The 12186-nt window shown below is 42.2% G+C and overlaps 1 protein-coding gene across 1 annotated transcript in view; it reads right to left on the minus strand.

Annotated features, from left to right (window-relative positions):
* Positions 1 to 12186, minus strand: part of LOC117494998 (A disintegrin and metalloproteinase with thrombospondin motifs 20) — a 74530-nt gene that overhangs the window by 46697 nt on the left and 15647 nt on the right. The window contains exons 5-11 of the mRNA XM_034146055.1: positions 11698 to 11781; positions 11066 to 11190; positions 10921 to 10961; positions 10481 to 10586; positions 6742 to 6888; positions 2740 to 2881; positions 2006 to 2110 (exon numbers count right to left, since the gene is read on the minus strand). Coding sequence (XP_034001946.1) covers positions 2006 to 2110; positions 2740 to 2881; positions 6742 to 6888; positions 10481 to 10586; positions 10921 to 10961; positions 11066 to 11190; positions 11698 to 11781 — 750 coding nt within the window. The remainder of the gene's footprint in view (positions 1 to 2005; positions 2111 to 2739; positions 2882 to 6741; positions 6889 to 10480; positions 10587 to 10920; positions 10962 to 11065; positions 11191 to 11697; positions 11782 to 12186) is intronic.

Here is a 12186-nt window from a genome sequence, read left to right on the forward strand (position 1 = left end):
GCTCGAGGGTTGGCCAGGTCATTTGGTCAGTTTATCCAATGCTTTTCAGTTTGAAATATCTAAAACACTATGGGATGGACTGACAGTAAAACAGACATTTATAGTCCCAAAAGCATTCATCCTAATGGTTTTACAGCAATTATTGGATGGCATTCCATAAACAATTGTAAAATCATGCTCCCCAGAGGATGATAACAATCATTAGATACATTAAAGTTTTAATGTGATTGGATGATCAGCAGACATTAGAAATATAGCTACAAAGTAAGATCATCTTTCTTACAGCCTTTACATGACAACATGTCACAAATCAAAAACAATCAGTCCGTATTAAAAATGTTTACGTTTCTGTAACGTACATTTTTCAATAAAATGTAACCTTGTTTTGACCTAGCCTTCTTTAGACCTGCAAATGGATAGATCAATGTTTACAGGGTTCCAATAATGACAGGGCGTCTATGGTAATCAGCCAAGTCAGCTAAAATGGGGTTAAGGGTTTGTAGCTTATTAAAGCAAACCACTTTGTGTGATTAAACCAACACCGTGTCTCCACAACCGTTTCTAGACCATACCGAGTCTCCAATCAGTCTGAGAGCAGTATGGGAGTCACTATCCCAGGACCATTAAGGTTCAGGGTGGTTGTTGTAGTTGGATTAAGACGTTAGCTATCCCCTGTTAACCTCTCCTCACTAAACAGGGCTGATCCAGGACCTAAAATGGTGACGAGGGAGATGGAGCCAGATGAAAGGATATTAGGGATGTAAGACTTACATGAGCCCACACTGCAAAGGAGTCCAGAAGGGCAGAAGGTTAAGGAGACGAGAGAACCCTCCCTCTCCCTCTCTCTCTTTCTCCCTCCCTCATGCATGCTCCGAATGCTAAACACCAGCCCACCACATCCTCATCCCCCTGTACCTCCTCCTCGCTGCTCTCCTCCTCCCCCCCCCCCCCCCCCGCCTCCCGCACTGCAGAATCACTGATGTGAGGTTTTTTGTGAGAGCGCTGGCTGGCCTCAGCCCGGGCTCTGTTACGTCCTGACCACTGACCCACTCACCCGCCTTTTAAAGAGGTTTTAGGGTCATGGGTTCGCAACAAGGTGACTCAACTGTGAACGGCGGGTGGCATCCTCTTTCAAAGGGCCTTCGTCTTCACCTTTCCCTCTCAAGAGTCTCTCCCTCTTTTTCGCCCCTCTGTCTCTCTTTCTTTCGTCTTTCTCTCTTTCTGCCCCCCCCCCCCCCTCCCCTCCCCTCCCCTCCCTCTGCAGCCCCTCTTTCCATGTATCCTCAGTGACTGACCCGCCGTCTCAGCCCTAATTAGCATAGCATCCCAGAGCGAGGAGAACATGAAGGCTAATGGGGGTTGGGGCCCCGTAACAACACTGAGGGTAAAGCTTCAAGTTTCTAACTAGGGCCATCACCTGACCACATTTACATGGGTTTCTGCAACCAGAATGCAGGCAGGAGAGTAATGCATGATAAATTATTCCTTTTTCTTTGTAGAGGAAGTGAACTAGAAGGGGAAGGCATCAGGATTCAAAGCAGCCCTGCTTGGGAGGTTTGGTCTTGTGTCAGTAATACATTTGCTCTAAATTGCAATGAGGCCAGTTTTAACAACAATTCCAATTAGGGAACAGAATACGTTTGTTTTTTCTGCTTATAATAGTAGATGGGTGGGCTTTACTGTGTCAGGATAGTTAAGCTTGTGGATGAAATGGCAGAATACCCTTTAAAAATACGTTTTTTGGGAGATGCATTCGATCCAACTACAAGAAGTTAGGAGAAATCAGAGTTAAATAATGTTGTATGTTGTACATTAAAGTGGTCATTTCAAAAAAGATTTGATTGCAGCCGTTTTGAGACTTTGACCTGTACCCGCAAACCTGCTGCATCAAGTGTCAGTGCACCTACTAAAACATCTGTGAGTCAGTTAAAAAGGACATTATAGAAAACCAAATGCTCATGATCTGTTCATAAGGCAGCGTAGATCCACATGTGGATTGACTTACCATTCCATGCCCACAGTCGGTCCCATCAGCCAGGGGCATGTGCTGTGTGCGACACCCTTTATGGTCCCCCTCTGCACTGGTACACCACAGCCTCTTGCACTGTTTCTGTGGAGTAACATGAGCACCAGCAATTAATCAGTATGCTTTAACAGGAATAGAGCATGCCTATAATGTGAGAACACAAGCTTCCAACACATGCAAATTAAAAAATGATGTGACTAGTTATGAAATGCCTTTTTTACTTTATTGAGCAGACGGCAGCATTTGACAGCTATTTCCTTCCAATAGTAATATTTCTCTTGGGAGGAAGGTTGCGTGATTTGTGATTGAAATACGGTTGTTGGTTTCTTCAAACAATATTTTAGCCTAAGTAGCCAGGAACTGAAACATGTGTAAGTACTGGTGATGTCCAGACATGTGAAAGATGCAATTCTAATGGCCAAGCGTTTTTCTTACTGGTGGCCATGCATTCCTTAAAAGTTTTTTCTGCCTCTTTGCATTTCGTAAAAAAAGCATGCTATACATTCGGCATGGTAATTTTCAAAATAAATGCATTGTATATTAAAGTGAGTATTCATAAAAGCAATGTAAAAAAATGACTACTGTTTCATATCCGTTTGCCTTCATGGATAATTGCTCTGCTCAGAAGGTTCTGCTGTAGGTCTTAGAAGATAACCACCATCTAAGATCCACCTTAAGCCTTAACTCTTAACTTTGATAGCATGCCAACTTACCATGTAAGGGCATATTTGGGAACCGGGTCCAAACATCAGTTCACATTGCCTGTTGGCGTTGTAGATCTGACCTGGGAGCAGGGTGGGCAGCTCATACGTCCTACTCACAGGCTCATCGAGAAGGCACTCACCATACCCGGTGCTAAAAAAAGGAAGAATGTGAGAATAGTAAATGAAAAAGAGAACAAAAAAACATACATAACAGACACATGTGCATGTGCAGACAAAATTGCACAGGGCAACCTTTCGTGGTATGTACAATTTAAAGATAATCCAGTATTTTCAGAACTCAGAAAGTACAATCATGTGTCCTCTCCTTCATAAGAGCATACAAAAGGTTTCTATGTCTGTTCTGATCATCCTCAGATGTGTTTTCCCCTGTGGGTGGTCTGTACAGTTACCTAACCGAGAGACTGATTCCACTTCCCCTCAATGGCCTGTTAGTAAATGCTGTCACTATGAAACTGGAGTCAGGCGCCACAGACTGAATAAAATAGCATTTTGGTATGAGCTCAAAAGGATCAGCACGCTGAAAAAAAAATGTATCTGAGAATTTGGAACCATAAATCTCCCTGATTAAGTTACAAAAATCTGTGCCAGCGCCAGCATTGCAGTATAATGACATATTGTGCTGAGCCACACCCTGAACCATGACACAGTTACAGAGACAACAAAAGCCCAGCTGGACTGAATGTATGCACCAACAGCCTGCATATGAAATCCTCAGCATTTACGCTTGTGAAAAGCACAAGTCAAACATGTTAGCAGAGCGAGGTAAGCTTCAAAGAAGATGTTCTTTTTTTTGTTTACTTTTCGAGAAAGAAAACTGGCGGATGTGACATGTATAGATGTGTAATCAATGAACATGTCTGCACGGCTCTGACAAATTTAATCCGGGATTGGGCGGCTAAAACACCTGTTTCATACAGCACCAGCTGATGTGACAAGCCCATAATTACACAGGATTATACTGAGTTAACGTCACTTTGTTTCTTTCCCCTTTCATTTCCAGCCATAATGTCAGAATGTGCAGTAAAACAGCGCTGGGTGGCAAGGGAATGATTGCATGAGAAGAGTAAACCAGCAGTGGAGGATACTGTGAATAAAATCTGGGGCAGCCTGTCAAGGAATCACACAGACAGTCCCATATTACAGTATCTTTCAGCAGTAGGTCATCTGTCTAATCAGTGCTCTGGAACCTTATGGAATGATTATTAAGACAGGGAGAGGAAGAAGGGGTCACTGTGGTCATTTTTTAAATTAAACATTTACTCTTTTTTTAAGGAATATCAGCTGTGTGGATTCGAGACAGCGAGGCAATTCCTCTCTGGCACCAGAGGAGATTACGCACCTGGCAGCCATTGGGAAACTTGAAAGTGAGTTTATTCATAAGATGACTTATAGTTGGCTGTTGTGTGCTTGTCATAAAAGACTAAACAATAATAGTTTCCATGTAAGCCATACTGGGTTTCCCTCCTCAAACACTGCAAGAAGTCTACTCATATGTCAGAGTGATGGCTTTTTGCACAAGAAGTGACATCGGGCATCATTGTAGTGTTTGATCAAACAGCGCCAAATAAACTGCAGGATTGTTGTCATGTCAGAGTTTTGATTCTGACAGCATGTATTGATTACTGTACAGGGAGATATATAACTAAATAATGAGAGAGGTTTAGTTGAATTTGGAGCAACATACCAAACAAAAAGATCCGTCTTGATTTTATTATGGAAATTGAAGATTGAAAAAAGTATTTCAAAATGATTTCACAAGGGAGTTTGGAAGAGTGTTTGCTGTTGGAGTGGTTAGGCTAATTTTTGAGGTATGTAATGGAAAATGATAGGGTTTGCTCACGAGTAATGATTATATGGTTTCAATACCAAGCAAACATAACAATTAGTGGGTGGCAACAGTCAAAGATTTGCATTTTACTTTTATATTTGGATTTTAAGGCTTACATTGGCACGGTTCCATAGAGGGAATGAATGGTTGCTTTATGTAACGGTTAACACATAATAACCCTTCACAGCAGCAGGACGCTTTTCATCAGCTTTCAGGTGCGGGGGTTCAGTGCACATTATTACAGAAACATTGAGATAAGGAGGAGGGGAATCCTTTGCCTCTTGAAAAGGGGGATGTGTGAGAGGTGCCATGGCCTTTCATCTTTTTTTAAACTGGTTGGAGAGCAGTGCAGAGTGTATTTGTTCTTCAGGGAGAATGGGCAGTCAAAACACTGATGTACTTGACCAGGTCAGCCCACTGAGCAGGAGTACCACTGAAGAAGTGGCAGTTTGAATCAATGCTTTTCATTGTTGGCTGGAGACGGATTTAAAAAAACACTTGGACAACACCCTAAAGGGCCTTTCCCACCGCTGCGGCTCCCACTCTGAAACACTCTCTTCATACCTGCATCGTTTGTTATAGATCCCATATGGTCAACAAATGTTATCTCAAATGCATTTCACATTTGCATGATACTGCTGGTTTTTGTCATCATTAAAAAACTCAACACATCCGACATGGATTGGACTAAATAATAAACAGATTCATGGCGAATTATCTTCAGCTGAATTTTCCAACCACTCCATGTTGAGGTCATCGCTGGCTGGAAACTATGTGAAGCACAACCTTAAAACTTCATACGAGGCGCCGCCTAACACTCTGTTCTAGAGATGCATCGGGTCAACAACGCCGTCCTTTGTGGAAACCTCCACAATTAACAGAGGGAATGAGGCTAATATTAAAGGGTCATGTCCAGGGAAAATATAATTATAACTGACATTTCCCATCTTAAAAGGGAAGCCTTTCACCAGGATGACCACAGCGGGTTAGGAGTCGCTGAATGAGCCGTTGCCCCGTGTTACAGGTTTTGGCGTGGAAAGCAGGCTAGTGACTAGATGACTGTTTGCCCAGCATCTTGAGAGCAGGGCTCTGTCTGAGTGGGGAGACAGCTGAGGGGCTGCGGAGGATCCATCGCTCAGGTCAGCCGAGGAAGACCCCCCGATTCAAACAGGAAATACTCTTTCAACGCCAGGCAATAACAAGTCCTCACAGTTTACATTGCGCTGGCCTGTCTACAGAGCGCTGCGAGACACGTAGAAGCGGTTTGTTTAACCGGCCACGTCACAACAAGTAAAAGTTAATGGCACACTCAAAATGTGGATGTGATGATACAAGAAAAAGAAAGAAATCGAGGAGCATCACTTTAGTTACATGTTACTTGTTAGATGCTTTTATCCAAAGCGTCTTACATACTCAATACCGTGGACAATCCCCACAGGAGCAATTTGGGGTGAAGTGTCTTGCCCAGGGACACAACGACGTGCTGACTGCAGTGGGGTTTGAACCTGTGCTCCCCTGATCCGAACACCAACGCACTAGGCCACTGCGCCACATGACTCCATTTAGTCCATGAGAAGTAAGGCTGGGCCATATCTTGATATCATTTTTTGCCTCAACTTATACTTATAACTTAGAATATCCAATGTTGGAACTACTGCATAGTAATAGTTATTTAGTAATACAACATTTATTTTCTAGCTGTTTTTGTTTAGATTAAAATCATTATTTATTGTAATTATTTAAGTCAAAGTCATTATTTATGCTTTTATTTTGAAGGCGGTTTTGGGCACCTGGTGATTATGTGCTTATTGGAGGTAGGTGGAGTTTAGGTAAAACAATTGTTCTTTATGAAATTGGAATAATGGACTACAACAAAATAAATGCACAAAAATATATTCTTGCCGGGATATTGAATATTTTACAACAATAAGATTTGCTTAATTTTGAGTTTGACTTCTTTATGTTTTTGCCACTAGCTCCACATAACTGATGATTATTTAGCAAAATTCTTATTGTGCAAATATTTTGTGAAGGCATCAAAAGTCAACCCTACAATATTGTGATATCTGATGTTCTTCCTGTTGCCCAACCCTAATAAGAAGAGCCAATAATCATTCATATGTTTAATAATCACTTTCAAACTGAGGAGAGTTGGTACCTACTCTAGAAACTCTGTGATGTACTTGCGGCTGCACTTGGACCACGACCAGGGATTGGTGTCATAGTTGAGGGTGGGAGCCATTACATGATACTGGTGCTTCATGCCCGCCTCCCGACACTTTGGGTTGTCATCATGAGGCATGTTGAACCTGGTGCAGAGAGGAAGAAGAAAAGGGGGGTTAGAGATGGAGAAAGGGATATACGGAACACACACAAAGTCATTATTATCTGCTTAATGGCTTAGTCGTTGCAAGGAGGATAAATGTCACAGGATTTACGTTTAGCAATTTATAACAGGGGATCACCCAACACCATCCCTGTGGGCCGCCACACACAGATGCAGCCGCAGACACATCTATAGGTAACACCCCACAGTCTGCTGCTCACTCTACATTCATCTGTTTCTTGTATGTTTTTCATGCACCTCCTTCTTTGCATTATCTCCCAAATGTTTATGCTCTAAAAATCCCAAAAGGTTTCAATTAAACTCCAACTAGGTGGTACAACTTTTCGTCCAAAACGTAATTCTTTCCTTATTGGCATCCTTCCTCTCCACCATCATGGCCAACATGCTAGTGGGAACCACCTCCAGTTCACCTCTGAGAGGTCAAAGGTCACCAAATCCCATTCTCAAAGGGCTTTAAGAAGAGGGAAAGGTAGCGGCACTGAGCATTATCACACATGTCTATGTTGATCAAGTGTCAACATGTAAGAATTTAAATGTATTTCAACTACAGTGATGATTATGGCTGCAACTTGTAAATATGTTCAGTATCTATTCAATAACCCAATATGTTTTTGATGTCTTATGTGTCAGAAAACTGTAAGTATTTAAATGAAATTCTTGAAATTGCATTATTTGACTAAACTAGAACTAAAATATATTCAATTTGCACAAATCCTTACATTTGAGAAGCTGGAATCAGCAAATTATTGGTATTTTGACTCAATTACAGCTTACACGATTGTCACGGCAGTTGGCAAAACATTTTGATGTTGATCCACTGATCAGTTAATCAGCTCATTGTTTGAGCATCACTCATGATAAACAATAAAAGAAGAGTCCTCACAGAACAACAGCTGTATCAAGTCAAGTACACAACATGGCATCTGCACTTTAATGAATTCACTCAGGCTGTCTGCAGCTGGCAGTCTCATAAAGCAAGTTTTTTGATCATGTCCAGAATAGAATAGTCCAATACGGATGTGCCTGTTCTGTGCTGCGGTTTGGCCTATACCCATAAAGACATATAGTGCATGTAGACGAGCGTGCACGTGTTTATATACACACAGGAAAACATGCAGCTGTATGATGTCGGGGATGTTTACAACAGTATGTGGGCGCGGGACTGTGACTGTGGGTCGACCCATACCCCCACACAAACAAGACCTTAGCATGGCTGGCATGAGGCCCACCCTACAGGGGCCGAGGGCCTGAAGGCAAACACCCAGGGAATAATTAATCCTCTGGCACGGTAATGAGCTCTGTCCGCACAAACAAACCAAGCTGCCGGCTGATGCTGACAACATCAAATCCGGCTCAAATTGTACTGGCAGTATTTACTATTCAGTATTATTTGTATCTTCTAAAGGTGTACAGGTGTATGAGAGTGTTGCAGACAGTGACAGGCAAGTTTAAAATGAAAATAAACATCTTAAGACTTTGCACATGTTGTTATTGGGAAAAGGATTTGTGGAAAAACTCTGAACGATTTGTACTCTGAACACATAATGATGATTGAGTTGAACCAGGACACTGGCTTGAAATTAGACGAGAACCTTTTAGTGTGATTAGGTCATAAATCCGAAAGTTTAGTGGCTTTTTGTTTGGCAACCACAAGGGATCGATCAATAGAGAAGTCAATTCCAGTGGGCGGATAGCAACCCCAGCACTTCATTATAAGCATCCAGGCTTAAATGTAATAAGTTAGAGTCCACTTACTTTTAGTGAGAGCTCTCAAAAAAACAAATAGATTTGTTCTCTGCAAAACACATCGTTCAGAAAATGCTGTCATCTAAAAAGATTTTCAGCAAGACAAAAACATATATATATGCTGAAAAGCCCGTTAACAATTGTAAGAGTAAGACATACTGCTGGAGCGATGAAGACCTTAATTCCTGCAGGAGTGAAGTCTGCAGTACCATCATTCATGTATCACCACTTTAACAGAGACAGAGCTCAGGGACCACACCAGAGAGACAATTGAGTTGCTACATTTTTAGCTCTCAGTAATCGTGTTCACTGGGTTACAACAATGTCAGGGACATTTTGTAGTGTAGACGTTCATATTTCATAAGATGTTTAAGATAAATGCCAGTTTCCAGCTTCAAAATCTAAATTGATATCAAAACGTGAGGAAGATGTAGTGGTGATCTAAGACATTTAGAGCCTTAGCATCGTCTGATGACAAACTTGATTATATGTGTCACCTTTGAACGGCTATCAAATGACACCGCCTCGCCTGGTAATCCCCATGATGGCTATTAGTAATCACACGTCCTTGCAGTCATCTGAGAAAGGCCTCCTATCCATTAGGCTAAATCTTTCTTTAATCTGCCATGCTCTTGAGTGGCTCCCACTACCTGACACTGGCTTTCCCAGAGCGCTAAACACTCCGAGAGCTCACGCCTGTGAACGCAGCGATTAACCACGCCAAGAGGCAGAGCCAACTAGGCCTCCAGCTGCTTGAACTTTAGCATAAACAGATCCACACAAGATGCAAGAGGAAGAAGTGGGGGTCCGTACACTCGTCCATCTGGCTGGTTCGGTCCCATTTCTCCACTGGAAGAATGTGTGAGCGGGACAGAGGAGGTAGAAGAATATCTTTCATTCTTCACCAATAGCTCACACGACACTGGTCCTTTTTATCTAGCCTACACAAACCGAAAAGCAGACCGGAAAGAAAACCTCTCACTCATTTTCCCTTGTTTGCTACATCAGGAAGTTAGGTAGGAAGAAAGAATAGGGTAAAAATAAAAGGGCAGATGTTTGAATTTCCCCAAAAATACCACCATGAAATGAGTTAGGTTAGATCGAGAAGAGTTGTGTGAGGGAAAACCAGTGTGATAAACTTAAATCAAACTTCAAATCACACCACATTTTAATTAACTTAATGAGTGATTTACTGTCATTTTGCCAGATGGATGTTTGTACTAAACGTCTCCCATATCAGAGATAAAGTGATGTGTTTTTACTTGTATAGATAGTATCTAAATGACCAGGTCTTTTTTTTCCCTCTTCTTACAAGTTGCAATATTTGGTTGTTGTGGAAACAGCCTCTGGCCGACAAGCGTGTTGTGATAACACTACTGTTACTCACAAGTTACATATGACGGCACTGTGATATCTTCAGGGTGTTTTATCAGTCTTTTGGAGCTGATAGGTGGAAAAAGGGACTGAGAACAAGTAGTCTTGCACTGTCTGATAAAGGTTGACACACAGGGTTAATTTCCTGAGCTGTACAGTGTGGTATTATGGGCTGGCATGTTATTAAAAGTCAAGTTTTCACTTTATTATGTTTTGCACCTGTGTCTGCTGCACCCTACATCTCTTAATAAGAGGGCTTTTGTTGGTCAAAGCTGGCTGTGAGGGGTGAGACAGTATGTGTGTGTACAGTGTGTGTGTGTGTGTGTGTGTGTGTGTGTGTGTGTGTGTGTGTGTGTGTGTGTGTGTGTGTGTGCGTGCGTGTGCGTGTGTGTGTTGGGGTAGGAGTTTGCTTCAAGTTCTCTGCTGCAACTTACACATGGCCCAGCTCATGAGCGATGGTGAAGGAGGCACTAATTCCATTTTCCTCACTGATGGAGCAGCTCCGGTATTGGTCGCACATGGTCCCCAGCTCTGCAAGCCCTACAGGGTCACGTACACACACAGATACACATGAACACTTACAGACACACAGCTATTTAAAAAAAAAAAAAAAAAAAGCCTGCTGCTTGGGTGTTAAAGGCGATTAAACCATCAAAACTTCTGTTCCATAAGAGAGATTAGCACCGCCACCGACTCCCTCCATGCTCCCTCCCTCCTCCCATTTCTACCACTCTGTTCTGTCACTATAATATTATTAGCTGACAGCTTGCCATAAACTCATTACTGCACAGTTTATGAGCTGTGGTTACTAGAGTGGAAAGGTAATTGAGAAAGACTGGGATATATTTTTGCAAAGAGAAGGGCAAAAGTTTACCTAATGTGTCACATTTATCTTTCGCACGGCAGATGTCTTCCCTGAAACGAAAAAAACATACAATGCAGTTAGCAGCACTCTTTCAAGTTTTCCTGAGCATAATAGCTTTTGATTTTAAAGTGAGGATGTAGATGAAGGTGTGTACCTGGTGATGAGGAGTGCTGTGTCATGGTGAGAGGGATGGCTGTCATCCTGGATGTTTTGGGTCTGCTGCCAGACGCAGAAGTTGTGGAGAGTGGTGGCAGCATTAAAGCTAACTGTAGGCCCTTCCTGTTTGGGATGAAACATCATTGCAGTTTCTATCAAGAAACCAAGTATACAGCTTCTAATTTTATCTAAAAAAGTCCATATAACACAGATATCCCGCCCTTTTCAACATGTCTTATTCTCTCATTTGTTGTCGTATTGTGACTACTCATAGTGATTTGTTTTTTAATTATTACTTTGTTGTGTAATATGCCCTTTGGCAAATATAAGGTCAAAGATCAGGAGCATCCTACAGATTTTCAAACAACTTCAGTTCCCTATATTTTAACTATTTCAATGGCACTTGCGGTGACCGAACAAGTCAGCCTCTCATATGCAGGTGGCTAGCTGCCTCACTATACTATCGTTTGTTTTCCAAGGAGTCCTCTCTCTCGAGACTTGAAACTGACAAGGCAGGCAGTGTCCTTTCAAACAGGCCCCCCAGAGAAAGGGCCAGGCCAGGGACACCTGCACTGACGTCAGCCGTATTGGAGATCTGGATACAGGTAGCATTCAAGACCCCGCACTCACCTGTTCATTGTGGATGACGACTAGCTTGACAATCATGATGTTGATGAGGTTTCCTACGCTGGGGTCCCGGTACACTGCTGCTACCTGTAATAAGACAAAACACACAGACAAAAAATGCAAACCTCCACAAATCTGAACCAGTGCACAGACAGGGACTGCGGGAAATCTAGTTTACTTCTCCTAATTCAATACTTGGATTAAAACAACCCAGCTATTACTTTTTTTAGTTAAACTCCATCTGGTTTAATAAAATAGCAACAGTTATTTCAAGTCAAAAGACCAATCATTCCTCCTTCAGGGTAAGTTTAATCAACAGGGTATTAAAACCAATTACAACTCCAGCAGAGACCATGGCAAAGAAAAAATGAACTACGAGTGGACTCGGCAACAAATGTGAAACTTCAGCAAAGCCCCTCTATGAGGACAGCAAAACATTCCCTCTGTAGTTTTTCCCCTTCGCTTCTTTTGCTTTTCTCGTGCCTGCCTGTC

This window comes from Trematomus bernacchii, unplaced genomic scaffold, assembly GCF_902827165.1.
Source record: "Trematomus bernacchii unplaced genomic scaffold, fTreBer1.1, whole genome shotgun sequence".
NCBI classification, from domain to species: domain Eukaryota; kingdom Metazoa; phylum Chordata; class Actinopteri; order Perciformes; family Nototheniidae; genus Trematomus; species Trematomus bernacchii.